General features: G+C 47.5%; 1 protein-coding gene across 1 annotated transcript in view; it reads left to right on the top strand.

Annotated features, from left to right (window-relative positions):
• Positions 1-9,441, top strand: part of PRRT1 (proline rich transmembrane protein 1) — a 227,036-nt gene extending 217,595 nt beyond the window's left edge. The window contains exon 4 of the mRNA XM_069635023.1: positions 500-9,441. Within this exon, the coding sequence (XP_069491124.1) occupies positions 500-676 (177 nt within the window). The 3' untranslated portion in view covers positions 677-9,441. The remainder of the gene's footprint in view (positions 1-499) is intronic.
• The last annotated feature ends 6,256 nt before the right edge of the window (positions 9,442-15,697 follow it).

A 15,697-nucleotide genomic window follows, 5' to 3' on the forward strand; every position in this document is an offset into this window, starting at 1 on the left:
CCTGGCATCCATGCAGAGGACAACCTCAGCCTTCTCTAATAGAGTGGGCAGTCCCAGTAGCTCTGACCTTGTGCAAGATTCAGGCCTTATCAAACAGGAGGAACCTATGATCCTCCCACCCATTACCCCTTGTCCCAGGCACTGGCATTCTCTTCCAGCTTATGCAATAACAAGTAGAGGTGACAGAGTGGCTTTCATAAATTGGGGTTACCCAGTCATGCCTCCTCACACTTATGTCCCACGTAACTCATTGGATGGGAAAAAGCCAATCAAATTACTAGTGTAAGTGTACCACCCAGGAAATAGAGAAATGTTCCTACACTTACATCCAACATATGAACAATAGCCTGACTCATCATAGCTCAGTGCCATCAACACACATGCGTGCAGACCACCATAGAAAGCTGCCACACCAATCCCCAAGCATCTTCACCTCCACTTGTGCAATGGACTCCTCTGACCTCCCATTGCTTTCTTTGCATTTTTATCTTTGCCCTAGGTGAGGACAGCCATTGCCCGAGGTGACATCATCTCTGCTGAAATTGCCTCCCGCGAGGCCCGCAACTTCTCTTTCATCAGCCTAGCCGTCGGCATTGCTGCCATGGTCCTTTGCACCATCCTCACCGTGGTTATCACCATCGCCGCTCAGCACCATGACAACGAGATGGACCCGTAGCAGCGGGATGCCATGGCAAAGGAAAGGAAGGTTGGAGCACCACTCTTCCTCCAAGAGCACGCCGGATATCACACTGAAATATTCTTTCCTTCCCTCGAAACCATCTTACTGTCTCCTCCGGTTTCTAAAGGACCTGTTTGCCAACTTCTCATCTGCACACGTCCAATTTGCTCTTTCATCATCTCTATAAGACATAACGCAATGAATGCCTGTGATTAAGAAGTATTATTATTATTAGTATTATTATTATTATTACTATTCTTCTTATAATTATAACTTTAGTATTAGCTTTAAAAGCCAACTTCTCAGTGTTTTTTGGGGCTGGTGGAAGGGAGAGAAGGATATGTGATTATGAAACCTGCAAATCGTCCCATGCCATAGCTCATTTTTGTAATGCGTAACAGAAACCTGCGTAGGCGGCATCATTGTATGGAAGAGTGCATACTCTCTCTAAGGCGGGACATACAGATGGGAATTGTAACTGCAAAAAGAAGGTTGCCAATACGTCTATCCTGCCGGGAACCCTCACTCCCCAGTTACAGAATAATCTGAATTACTGTTACAGTAAGCCTCCATCTTAACGATCGAGTCTGCTGGGGCCATTGGGGTTGGTGAGTGCGGGAGAGGCAGACACACATTTCCCTGCAGAGATGAATAGTATGGATAGGCAGTGTGTACAACCCAAGAATCTTTGCTACCCATAACCCTATACTTGGAGCACAAGATCAACCAACATTAACCTACCAGTGCCCTCCGTTCTAAGGACAAATGCATTCTCTCTATGGGCCTCATTACGACCCAGGCGTTGGACCATGGTGCTAATAGCACCATGGGCCATGCCGGTAACTTACCGACTCCGCCATGGCGGAATGGGGAATTACCACCCCATTCCACGGTTGGCGGGGCGGTAATTCCCCATGCCGCCATGGCCCTTCCCCATTCCCATTTTTGCCCCATAGGGCTCAATGGGAAAGGAGAAGGCGCTAATTACGGCACCGTAAATTACGGTGCCGTAATTAGCTCCTAGGTCCCTTTGCGGGTTGGTTTTTTAACGCCTGCTAAAAGCAGGCGTTAAAGTGCAACCCGCAAAGGGACCTCGTAATCAGACGTTAAGGGTTTAACGGCGCTGACACCTTTTATGGCGCCGTTAACCCCTTAACGCCTGGGTTGTAATGAGGCCCTATCTCTCAATTCAACAGACCCAGAGCCATCTGAGAAGAGCTCTTTCCATGTTGGCAGACAAGCCTTGCCATACACCTGCAGTATTTGTCCATCCAACATCCCAGTTATTTACCTTCCCACAGAAGATGAAAAGGTTTTGGTTCTGATCTTGCCACAGCTCCAGTGTCCAAGGTGCCAGGGCTACCTGGCATGATCAATTTTCTAAGCGCAAATACAGGCATTTTCTCCTTTGCAAGCTTGCCACCCTGACAATTTGAGAAAGCTCCTGGTATGTGCTTAGTGTTCTCTATTGTGGTTGGACACCAACTATACAATTTAGCATACTCCCACACGGACACACAACCTCACAAAGTGATATCTACATGAAAGAAGCTGCTAGGTTCCTCTAGCAGGGAGTCACACAAACATCCCATGCCACCATGACATCAACAGATGTTGGGCAACAAGACTGTAGACAACTCTGCGAAAGTCCTTTGTCTTCATGGGACAGAGAAGTCTTCCAGTATCACTAATTTCCATGCCTGCTTCATCTCCAGACATTTTAATTATGTATGTCAAAAACACTGATCCATAATATAAACATGTGCCATATATAGTCTCATGTTTCCATCACTGATCCGTATTCTATAAACAGATGTAACAAAAACATAGGTCTTCAATTTGGAGAAAAAACACCCAACGTCCCAAATCTCATCGTCCAACACTAGTCCGATAGCACATGCTTTGATGGTATGGATACACCTGCTTGGGGCCCAGGTCTTGGTCATACAGATACAACCCAAATTCTGCAGATCTCTGTGTCATGCAGGGGGCCTTGCAATCACACTCTTTTTCAAGGCACAGGAAAATATCCAAGCATCACAAATGTCATTGACACATAAGAGTGTGTTGACAAATAGGGTTCCATGGTATTTCCACACCGTCGAAAGTCTGAGGTCTCCATTACAATGATGCAAGCATCACATTTCTCAGAGCTATTGTCAAACCTTCCAACGAGGCACAGATAAACCTTTCACAAACTCCAATATCCCTGACATATCTGGACCTGCTGGCAAAAGTGATCTACAAACGTTGCAGCTCCTTGCCAAATCCCAGAGCTTCCATTATGGGTAGAGACAGCTCATTGTTGAGAGGGATCCTGCAGTCACTTCAAGTGTGCCGCAGGGGCACGTCCTCCATGACAGAGAAAAATACCTAACCGATAAAGATAAAGTAGGTTCACCACACAGTCTTCTTAATATCGAAGCCTACTGACTTAACCCAAGTCATGGACAAAAACAAACAACAATCTCAATATGCCTGAGAACTACATTACCAAAGTAGTCTCTGAAGGATTCCGAAGTCCATAACCAAGATTGCCAATGTAGATAGCAATCAGGCAGCCCTCCCAATATCCGAAGTTGCAATAACCCAGTCTGACCCCTCTATGTTGCAGGTCACCAGTGGGGTTGGAAGGTGCAGGGGTTCAGTACGTAGATATAGGGTCTAACATGAATAGACTCTCAACAACACAGAGAGGAGCATTCCACATGGCCCCCAAACTTGCTTATCTTAAATTGAGCCGGATGACAGTTCTCCCTGCTATCTGTTCTTGACATAGGTCGCTCTTCTATATCAAAGGTTGTAATATTACATAGGCCTCTCCTTCAGTATCAAGTCTCTGCAAGCCAGGTGGATCACCCAACATTAGCCACTTCTTCCAGGCATGAATAGGTCACCATGAAATCCCAGTTTCTCTGTCATTCAGGCAATCTCCTGACCAACTCTGCTCTCTCTCTCTATCTGTCCATGTCTTTTGCTAACCGTACTCCTACAGGAATTTATCCAAAGAAATAGAAACAAGGAGCGTGCCAAAGCCCCCTTTAAATCGAAGTCCCCGATGATGGATTGCTGTGCCTCTTTGGAATACAAAGGTATTCTGGACAGGAAGCTGTGGTATCTTCATCTTAAAGAGGACTTTCATTCGTGTATATATATATACGTATATATATATATATATATATATATATAAAAAATCGTGTTGTAAATCTGTCACCAAAAAAGAATCTGTATTTTGTTTATCTGTGATACAGAAATCAGATCAGAACAGGGAGAGTCCTTATTTAAGGGCACAGCGACTGGAACGGAGGGCGCTTTGGGGCAAGATGGCTAAGGACAATCCACTCCTAATGTCAGGCTGAGGGAGCTCGGAGGGGAGGGGGGCAGGTAGAGGGGATGTAGACACCACCTTCCAGTGTAGGGGAGGTCAGAGAGCTCTGCAGTGAGAGGGATATAGATGTCCCTTTCAGTGTTAGTCAGGGGTAACTCGGGATGTGAGAGGAACGGCAAAAGGCCCCCCTTAGCATGGGGTAGAGATAATTCACAGGTGAGGAGGCTAGAGAAAGCCACCACCAGTTTGAGGCAAAGGGAGGTCTAGAGAAAGGTGGGAAGAAAATGTTTCTTCCATTTTGGGACAGAGACCGCTCATGATTGAAAGAGATAGCGGCAGCCCCCTCTAGTATGACACGCAGGGGAATTGCTAGGTCTGGAAAAGACCCGGGGCTAAGCTGATGTCGGTACTGTTGGGACTGGGGGCTTGCTAGTCTTTTGGCTGTAGCTCCTGAGATTCTATCCGGGGCTACAACCAAAAGATATGGGGCTATAGCCCCTTTAGTCCCCCCCTAGCAACGCCCATTCCCTCTGGTATGGGGCAGAGGGAGCTTTCAGGTGAGGGAGAGGCAGAGGTACTCCCATTTCAGTGGGGATGAGATGGATTTCTGAAGTGAAAGGGAAACAGACAGCAACCTATCAGTGGCAGACAAAAAACACATAAGAAATGATTAGGTTAAAGTCAGCTCCTCTCTAAGGGACCCCCACTGAAGGACAGGAGGCACTCTAAGCTGAGAGGGAGTGAACCTGCTCACTCCTTTCATGGTGCTCTGGGGAGAAAGGATGTAGGAGGGACCTCCACTGAAGGACAAGAGGCACTCTAGGCTGAGAGGGAGTGAGCCTGCTCTCTCCTTTCATGGTGCTCTGGGGAGAAAGGATGTAGGAGGGACCTCCACTGAAGGAAAGAAGGCACTCTAGGTTGAGAGGGAGTGAGCCTGCTCACTCCATTCATGGTGCTCTGGGGAAAAAGGATGTATGAGGGACCGCCACTGAAGGACAGGAGGCACTCTAGGCTGAGAGGGAGTGAACCTGCTCACTCCTTTCATGGTGCTCTGGGGAGAAAGAATGTAGGCAGGCCCCTTCTCTGTGTGGCAGGTGGAGCTCTAGGGTGTATGAAATACAGCCCCCTGAAGTGAAGGGCAGATAAAGCTAGGGGTAGTGTAGAGGTAGTGTGGTTGCAAGGGTGGGGACAGCTTCATCCAGTGAGGGGCAGAGGGAACTCTGAGTACGATGGATAGAGACAGACTCTTCCAATGTGGAATACCCTGACCTCTGGAATGCATGGACAGAGGCACACTCCTCCAGTGGGGGACCGAGGGAACTCTAGGAGGCATCAACAGAGAAAGACCCATCAGTGGAAGACAGAGGAACTATGTGAGACATGGGCAGAGAAACCCATCCAGTGGTGGACAGAGAGGTTTCTTGGACTCATGGGCAGAGATGCATTCCTCTGGGGGGGGAGGGTAGTGGGGAGTAGGTGGAGAGGAGTGGGAGAGGCAGAGCAAAATTTAGAAAGTATGGGCAGAGATAAAACCTTAATTGTGGGATAGATGGAGCTCTGGGCAGCATAACGACAAACTCCTCCAGTGGTAGACAAACAGAACTCTGGGATGCATGGACAGAGAAACCCATCCACTGGAATACATACAAAGGGAACTCTGGGAGATACATACATTTAGAAAGCACGGGCAGAGGCAAACATCTTCATCGAAAGACCGATGGATCTTTGGGCAGCATAGTGAGACATCTCCCCAGTGAAGGACAGAGGGAACTCTAGGAGGCATAGGCAGAGACACACCCCTCCAGTGGGGGACAGTGGAAGCTCTGGGAGGTATGGACAGAGAAAATCTCCTCCATTGGCAGACAGAGGGAACTCTGGGATGCATGGACAGAGAACCCCATCCACTGGGATACAAAGGGAACTCTGTGAAATATGTACATGGACAAACTCCTCCAGAAAGGACAGAGCGAACTTTAGAAAGCATGGGCAGAATGAAACATCTTCATTGAGGGACCGATGGAGCTCTGGGCAGCAAAGCGACACACCTCTGCAGTGAAGGACAGAAGGAACTCTGGGAGGCATAGGCAGAGACATACCCCTACAGTGGGGGACAGTGGGAACTCTGGGAGGCATGGAGAGAGACAAACACCTCCAGTGTCGGATAGATGGAGTCTGGGTGGGATAGTGGCAGCCCCCTCCAGTGAGAGGCAGAGGACATTCTTGGAGACATGGACAGAGACAGGCATCTCCAGTGAGGGGCAGAAGGATATCTTGAAGAAATGGGCTGAGACAAACTCCTGTAGTGGGTGGCAGAGGGAACTCTAGGAGTTAATCACAGAGACACCCCCATCCAGATGGGGACAGAGAGAGTTCTGGGAGGTATGGATGGAGACAAACTACTCCAGTGGGGGACAGAGGGAAATCTGAGAGGCATGGACAGAGACAAACCCATCCAGTGGGGACAAAGGGAGTTCTGGGGGGCATGGGCGGAGACAAACCACTCCAAAGGGGGACAGAAGGAACTCTGGGAGGCATGTGCAGAGATAAACCCATCCAGCAGGGGACAGAGGGAGCTCTGGGAGGTATGGATCGGGTCAAGTTCCTTTCTACAGAGGCAGATGGAACTCTTGGAGGTATGGACAGAGACAAACTCCCCCTGGGGTAGGGACCAAGGGAACTTTGTGAGGGATGGACAGAGACAATAACCTCCAGTGTAAGACAGAGTAAGCTCTGGCCAGCATAGCTACAACCCCCTACAGTGAGGGATAGTGGGAACTCTGGGAGGCATGCAGGGAGACAAACTCCTCCAGTGGAGACATCACAAAATTCGGGTAACATGGACAGATACAAGTACCTTCAGCGTGGGATAGATTGAGCTCTGGGTAGGATAGCGGCAGCCCCTTTAAGTAGGGGAAAGAGGACACCCTTGGAGGCATGGACAGAGACAGACACCTCCAGTGTTGAGCAGAGAGATATAAATAAATGGGCAGAGACAGCCCCCACCAGTGAGGGTCAAAGGAAACTCTGGGATGCATGGACAGAGACAGGCACCTTCAGTGTGGGACAGTTGGAACTCTGGAGACATGGACAGAGACAAACTCCTCTAGTGGGGGAAAGAGGGAACTCAGGGAGTGTGACAAATCCAAGAGGTTTGTCAACTCTATACAAGGGGAAATCACCTCCTTTGGGACTAGGAATGTGAGCCTGCTATGCTTAATACCACTTACGGGACAGAGAAAGCAAGATACCATTGGAGGTGCCCACCCCTTAGGGGACAGGAAAACCCCAGAAAGGGACACAGGTGACCTTCTCTTCCACCCAACGCATAAGACCTTTATTAGTTATGCAGGAGCTGAGATGTGTGAGAAGTATAAAACCCCTTTTGTAAGGGCTGGTTTGGTTTCTGACCCCACCTATACACAGTCCTCCGCTGATACAGCGCAGCAGAGGATGGCCCAGCCCTCTAAAGGAGCAGCAGGTATAAAGCCAATCAGAAGGGGCGTAAGAGAAAGCCCACAGAGCTTGAGGAAGCCGTAAGACTCACTGGAGGGGTGGCAAGGCAGAGCAAGAGTACGCCTGATGTGGCGTCCCAAGCCACATTTGGCGCCACAGCGCCTACCAGTAGTGTAGCCAAAAGGGCCAGGCTCAGAGAAGTGAAAGCGTACGAGCACTCTGGAAGTGCCCAGAGACTGGCCCAGAGGAAACACAAAGAGCCCCCTAGGTGGGAGAGCACAAAGAAACCTTAGAATGGGAAGCACAAAGATAGGCCCCTAGGTGGGGAGAGCACAAAGAAACGTCAGAGTGGGGAGGACACAGATGAGCCACAGGGTGAGTAGAATACAGTGAAACCCCAAAGTGGGGAGAACACAAAAAAAGCCCCTAGATGGGGAGAATACAGTGAAATCCCAAGGTCTGGAGAACACAGAAAACCCCCAAGGTAGGGAAAGCAGAGAGAAGCCCCACAGTGGAGAGAACACGAAGAAGCCCTATAGTGGGGAAGGAGGAAAAGGAAAACCCCAGGGTGGGGAGTGGAATGTAAAGGAACTCTGGAACAGGTAGATAGGGACTGAAAGAAACCAGACTGGAGTGGGAAAAGAAACGGCACAGAGGAAAGACTCCCCGAAGGGAGAAAAACTGTGAGAAAACCAATTGGAGAGAGAAAGAGACTGAAGGAAACAGGCTGCATGTTTGGCACTGCACCAAGGCAAAGGGGCCTATGGAAGAGACAAAAAGGTGGGGGGTCAGAAACCAGCCACCTTCCCTTCATTCAGGCAATGGCCCAAAGTATAACTTGATTGCATTTGTGTTTTCTTTTCAGCAAACAGAGGGAAGCTGGGTTAGAAAAGGATTCTGGACCGAGGACTTCATTTATATACGACACCCTGACGAGCACCCTTTTTCTTTTTAGAATAGTGCTTAGAGGGGAAAGGTTAGGCCTTTTTTTCATTGAATGAAGAGGAATTGAGAGAACATGCCCCCTTGTCCGAGTCCTGATTCAGACCTGCCACAGGAGGCATGGACAGAGACAGCCCCCTCCAGTTTGGGACAGATGGAGCTCTGGGTGGGATAGCAACAACCCTTCCAGTGAGGGACAAAGAGAACTCTAGGCGGCCTGGACAGAGAGAAAAACCCCTCGAGCATGGGAGCGGTGACGCTCTGGGTGGGATAGCGCCAACCCCCTCCAGTGGTGAACACTCTTGGTGGCATGGACAGAGACAGGTGCCTACAGTGTTGGATAGAGGGATAGCTTGAAGAATTGGGCATAGACCATCCGTTCCCGTGATTGACAGAGGAAACAATGGAAGGCGTAGACAGAGAAAGGCACCTCCAGTGTGGGACAGATGGGCCTCTGGATTGGCTAGAGAAAGACAAGCCTCTCTAATTTAGCCGATAGGTGGTTCTGTGGGTGGAGTGTAGGGAAAGCACCCTTCAACGTAGGATTTGTGGGTCTGTATGGGCAAGTGTGGAAGGTACACCCAACTCCAGTGTGGACAGACTGTGTTCTGTGGGACACTGTCAAAGACAGCCCCAGAAGGAGGTCTAGGGTGCTGGACTTTGACAGTCCTTGATTTTTAGGTTAAAGTGATTTTGTTGTGAGTCACATTGAAGTTGACCACACCTTCATACTATAAAGTTGGGTAACCATGAAAGGAGAGGTTAACTTTCTAAGAAAACATACAACCCAGAGTATTTGAACTCAGACCTGCCGGACAGTGCAATGACTGGAACTTTTGTATGTTCTGAAAACTTATTTATCTCTTCTTCATTCTCATTCTGGTTTCCTTTCCCTAGTATTTTTCTTGCGCAGTCAGGTTTTTCTTTGTAATGTGTATTTATGAAGAATGGAATAATAATATATTATGATGATTATTGCTACGAAATGAAATAAAATCTCAAAAAAATTAAATTTTCAATTAAAATATATCTTCCTGTAGTTCATGTGTTTGTCTTTGTATTTACATGGCTAAGCCTAATTCCTATATATGGATGTGAATGTCTGGGAGTGCACTGAAGCTGATGGATCACCTGCCAAGCTGCAGCCCCTGAGTTATCCGGAATGACAAAAGGTGCCTTTTATGAGTCCACAAAGGCTCCAGCTTTTCTTCAGACTTCAATGAGCCAGAGCTAAAAGAAGAGCATGGGCAGCAATTCATGTGGAACGACTAGTACAATAAAACAAGGCTTCCATAATGCAAGGGCCTGAGCTACTGCTCCCAAACCTTCACGTAGGCTGTCAGCAGAAGGAAATTGGTCATCAAGCAGTGGCTCTTGTTCAGGCATGTGCAGGGATGTGGAGCTCGGCCATGGTTTGCGCTCCGTCCTAACGATGAGACCCATCACGGGGAGCGTAAGGGCCCGGAGCTTGAGGTGGAAAGCACGAGCGGGGAGCAGCAGAAGACGCGTAGAGCGAGTGTGAGAGCACAGAGGCACCAGCACCGTCCTGCTTCACCGCCAGCCACTCACAGACAACCAGTCCCCTCTTAATGACGAAAGATATTAAAAAAGGACATTGATGATGAAAATGATCCGGTTGATAAAGAATCTAATCTAATGAAGATACATTACATGAGTCTGGTGGTCATCAGTGAAGGTAGGTTGCCTACTTCTACCAAAGAGTGAAGATTAGAAATCCACATTGACATCGAGAACGGGATCCTGCAGCCTACCAAAGCCATCCACAGCTAAACAAATCAAATTCAGCGAGTGCAACCCCCGCTAGCATTTGCACCAAATCCATGCTATTGAATAGATGGCTGAAACTCTTTAATATATATATATATATATATATATATATGTTGAAGCCCTGGGTGGAGGAGAATATGCTGATGCAAGAATGAAGGCGATGCTGTTGAACTAGGGTGTTGAAGGACATCAGGTATTTGAAAGACTACCAGTACACCCAGCAGCAGCAGAAGAAAAGGCCTTGGATGTATTCACAGAAGTGAAATTACGCATGAACAAAAGGTTTACCAATGCACCAAACATAGAACCAGGTTCTAGAGTAGGAAGCAGGGAACGACGGAAGCCATCAATAACATTGTAGTGGTCCTGAAGGAATTGGCGAGACCATGCAAGTTCGGGATTACCGATGAAGAAAGAGTCTGGGAAATGTTGAGAACGAATTGCAAAGATTTTAAACTGCAGGAGAATCCAACACTAGAGGAAGTGATTAGAATTGCACAAGCAGCGGAGACAGCGGTCAGGTGAAGGACTGCAGAGAAACAAGAACATGCAGATGTCAATCTCTTATCAAGATCATTCAGATCAAGAAGGACGGTAGAAACGAAAGGTAACAAGAATGACCATAACACGCAAAAGCGACGAGAAGCCCTTAAGTGCTTCAGATGCAGCGATGACCATCACTTAGCAAATGATCTGAAATATCCAGCAATGCAGGAAACATGCATGAGCTGTAAGAAAGTGGTGTATTTCACCAGATGCTGTATGTTCAGGAAAAGGCAAGAAGTCAACGCAGTAGCAATGTCGTCACCCGACATGGAAGAAGAAGCGTCAGTAGGCCCCGACATACTAGCAGTGTGAGACAAGAAAATAAAACCCAATGACAAGCCGCACTGTGGCTTAAAAGTCCACAAAGTGGGGTCCATGCTAGTAGATTCAGGGTTAACCATACCATAGTAATGATAGATCTCCTGAAAAGTTCATAGCCCTCTAATGTACAACCAGACATGTACAGCGAGAACCAGATGATGCTGACAGGTGTGAAGGGTCAGAAGAGGGAGACAGACTAGAAGTTGCCATTCTCAAGATACATTTTTTGAAAATGATAAGAAAATGCCTCACTTTTCCTAAGCTATGGGTTTCCCTACCTGACACAACTAACTAGGGAGCTTGCTGTCAGTTGTGAAGTCCAAAGTAAAAGTCTGTCCATACCTAAGCTGCTGTGACCCTACCACTACCACTAACAACTAAAGTCCAGGAGAATGGCTTGCTTCTCCTGGGGTGCCTTCTCAGCAAGTCTCTATCAATATAAAATCTTCAGATAGTTCTTGGCTATCTCTTGTAACAGTTCATTTAGCTCACTTACCAGGCTTTTCCATTCCCCTTTGATCCATTTCTCTTGGTGTTTCAAGTCCCTCTGTACATATGTTCTGATACCTTGAAGTTCCTTCACTATGTCCTGCTCATATGAACTTGAATGTCTCAAAACAGAAATCGGCTTATATTTACAGCTGGTCTATTGGGCGACTCTTTCAGCATTTGATACCGGCATAGATGTTTATAACCAAATGCAGTCTGGGGACAGGAATAGCCCGTTACTTCCACAAATGTGATGTATCGTCGCTGGTCACTGGATTGACGGTAAGCCAAGGAGAACCCGTCGTAAACTATAATACAGATATGCAGGAGCATACAAAAAAGATCCAGGACTTTGCACTCTTTTATTTTGAAAAAGGTGTGTTTTAATATCATCCAATCTTAATCATCCAATCTTAGAGTTTGCCCTTGTAGCGATTGTTACAAAAGAGCGCAAAGTCCTGGATCTTTTTTGTATGCTCCTGCATATCTGTATTAGAACTTGAATGTCTCTCTCTCTCTCTGACACCCAACTTATGTCTTGAGGATTATAAACAGTTGTCTCCTTAGCACCGTTCGTAATCCTCTGATCTCTGTGAGAAACTTGAAGGTGTCTCCCTAGCTAGTACCCGGTGAACTGTCATGCAGGCGGCCAGGACACGGCCATCGCTATTGGATCCAGTTCCTGGGGGTGGACCAGTGAGGGAGCATCATCTGGATGGGGGTCCTCAGGGAGTGGTAGTGGATCACCGACGGGTGAGACACAGTATCCCCCTTCCTTTGACACCTTTTTACCCTCCTCTCACGTAGGGCGTTCTAAACCACTGCTGCCACCCCCCGTTTCCAACAAGAATACCTTTGCACAACACAAAGGACAACGGACTAACACCCGAGCGGTTTACCTGACATGTCCCAATACAAGGGTCAGGCAAAGTCAGGCAATTGGTCAAAATTGCACACAACTGACAGCCCTTTCCCTTCCCCACAGGGATAAAAAGTGGAGCCAGAGAGCACAGTACAAGCACGGCAGGCAGCACAACGGCACAACTGACGAGGCCCGGCAGTTCAAAAAAAGGAGAAAGGCGGCAGGAATCGAGTGGGAGGTGAGGAGAGGAGTGACCGTGCCCTTTTCGTCCCAGGCCTGCAGAACCTTTGTGAAAGAGAGCCTAAGACTGCGAACAATAGTGCACGTGTCTTGCAGCAGATGTCAACAGTACACGGGGCAAGCCTACGTCGATAAACAGGAGCGAGGAACACTTCCACAACCGTAGTACCAGCCTTGACTCCAATGAAGAAGAAAAGCCAAGCGGTTCATCACAGCCGGTGAGTCGAAGGGGAAAACGATAAGAACCAAGCTGGGTGGAGTGAGAATCGCAGAGTGGCAGGTTTGAACCAAGTTCTATGAACTGCAACAGAACTGTAAAAATATTAAAGTGGGAGAAACTGGCACCACATGGGTGCTAAGTCAAGAAACATTGGATAAGCCCCAAATGAGAGAAACTACAGCTACCAGCAGGCCGTGGGAGAGGCATCAGAATAGATCAAAGTGGTCATGCTGAGGGTCAAGCAAAATCCCAGTACAATTGAAAGACTTTGATCTGCAAACTAAGTGAAAGAAAGGGAAGTGAATCCCGCAGTGAGAAGAAACAAGGGAAACAAATCCCAAGAGGGTCAAAGTCTAAAGCCCCAAGAAACAGTGTGTTTTTGAATTGTCCCACACCCTTGTTTGTATAAATTGTGAGGTTTGGCAATAGGATTCTTAGTATAGGCCCTTTTGTTTTGACACAACGCCACTAGTACTGCCTTATTTTCAGTTGCTGGTCGACGTTTGCTCCCATTTTAGATTTAGAGTTAGATTAGGTGTTTTTCCAACCTGCAGACAGCATTTCATTGTTCAATTAACACCCTTGAACTGTGATCACTTGTCTGTCTTATTTGTTGTCACCATCAGTTCCTCACATATGGTGTCCGAGTGGGACATGACTCAATTGAAACAAATTGGGGAACCCTACAATTTCTAAAGCGGAGTCAGAGAGCTTCAAACCCTTCCATTGCCTCCAAGGAATCAATAGGGTTTGATATCTGTAGCAGTAGGGAAGCTATTATTCCCCCTGGGAAAAGGGGAATGATTCTTACAGATTTTGTTTTGATTCCCCCTCTGGGGTGTTACATTCGATTAGCCCCAAAATCTGGCTTAGCATGGAAGTTCGGGATAGATGCCTTAGCGGGCGTTATTGATCCAGACTTCCGAGGAGACGTGAAGGTTCTCTTACTGAATTATGGTGAAATCCCTTTTGAGGTACGTCGGGGAGACCAACTTGCACAGGGAATTTTGGAGAGAGCTCTGTTCCCTCAATTGCAACAAAGTGAACCAGATGGAACCGACAGAGGTAACTTAGGCTTTTGAGAAGTTGATAAAACCCCTACCATCGAAGAAAGGAAAGTAGAAGAACCCACCATCTATCTCCACCTAGCTTTTACCCAGCAAAATGACCCAGCCCTCGCAGAAGCTTTTTTACAAGCAATTCCTGAAGAAGAAGGCCTAGAGGAGGGAAGTCCCTTTTTCTTCCTAAAACTAGGGTTACTTTACAGAAAAGCAACCTCCCCTGAAGTGTTAATAAACACTGAACTGGTAATACCTAAAAGTCACCGAAAGTTTGTGCAAGAGATTGCACATTCCCATCTCACGGGAGGATATTTGGGCCAAGCTAAAACCCAGGTACATATTAATGGAAAGTTTTACTGGCCAGGTATCCACGCCGACATCAAAACTTTCACACAAACATACAAGATATGTCAAAAGACCAACCCGCACGTTTCATTACCTGCCCCTCTGAACCAGTTGCCAATTATAGAAGTCCCCTTTTCACAAATTGGTATGGACATAATAAGACCTCTGGAAACATCTAAATTGGGCAACAAATATGTCCTGTGATCGTGGATTATGCATCCCGATACCTCAAGGCATTCCCAATGCGAAATAATTCTGGAAACATCTAAATTGGGCAACAGATATGTCCTGTGATCGTTGATTGTGCATCCCGATACCTCAGGCATTCCCAATGCGAAATAATTCCCACTCAGCAAATCCTAAAACATCTTCTATAGTATTTCTCTAGGGTTGGCTTTCCCAAAGAAATACTAACAGATCAGGGTTCAAATTATATGAGTAAGCTTATGGCTGAAGTCAAAGAGCTATTCCATATTACCACCTTGCGAACTTCTGTGTACCATCCCCAAACCAATGGTCTAGTAGAAAGATTCAATAAGACCTTGAAACTAATTCTATGAAAACTGGTGGACAAGGACGGGAAGGATTGGGACAGCATGATTCCATGGGCACTATTTGAAGTGAGGAAACCCCCCCTCCTCACCACCGCCACAGAAGCTTCCACAGGTTTCTCTCCCTTTGCGCTACTCTATGGAAGAGAACTGCGGGATGTCTTGGTCATGCTCCGGGAAACCTGGGAAGAACGTGAGGAGGCCCCCATTCCAATATCCCAAACCGCCACTAGAAGGCGAGAACACATGAAATTAGTCCGTGACTTGGTTTGTACTCACGTGGGAAATGCCCAAACCAGCAAAAGGCCAGTTATGACAAAAAGGTAAATTTAAGATCTTTTTCTATTTGACAGAAAGTACTAATCCTCTACCCCACCTCAGAAAAAAACTTGTCTCCAAGTGGCACGGAACTTATGAGATAATAGAAATAATGGAGCAGGAGCTCCGGTGGGCTGCAGGAGAAGCATCGCGAATCCATCCCGCACCAGCTGCGCGAGGTAAGCCTGTTGGCTACTTCCCCGACCGCAGCGTGATCGAATTTATTTCCACTTGAATTTTGATTATTCTTAGCACCTGCAGCGCGGTAATCACCTACACCACTAGTCCCCAGGCTAGTGTACCATTTTTACGTAAAACACAAGCTAATGTGCCCGAGAGCACAATCCCACCATCAGCCCACACGCGGCCTGACCCGCTCCAAGATGGCGGCTCCTCGCTTCAGATCGGCAGCCAAAGCCTGAAGCTGCACTGCCTACCGTCGCCCCATTGGCTGAGGCTCCCTTCTTGGCCACCAACCCGCGACCGGAGGCGTGAGCCGGCCCACCTCCAGGAAGGCCCTCTACAGCAAGGCCAGTGCCTGTCCAAGCCTGCTG

This window comes from Ambystoma mexicanum, chromosome 13, assembly GCF_040938575.1.
Source record: "Ambystoma mexicanum isolate Mex_15411 chromosome 13, UKY_AmexF1_1, whole genome shotgun sequence".
In the NCBI taxonomy this organism is placed as follows: Eukaryota; Metazoa; Chordata; class Amphibia; order Caudata; family Ambystomatidae; genus Ambystoma; species Ambystoma mexicanum.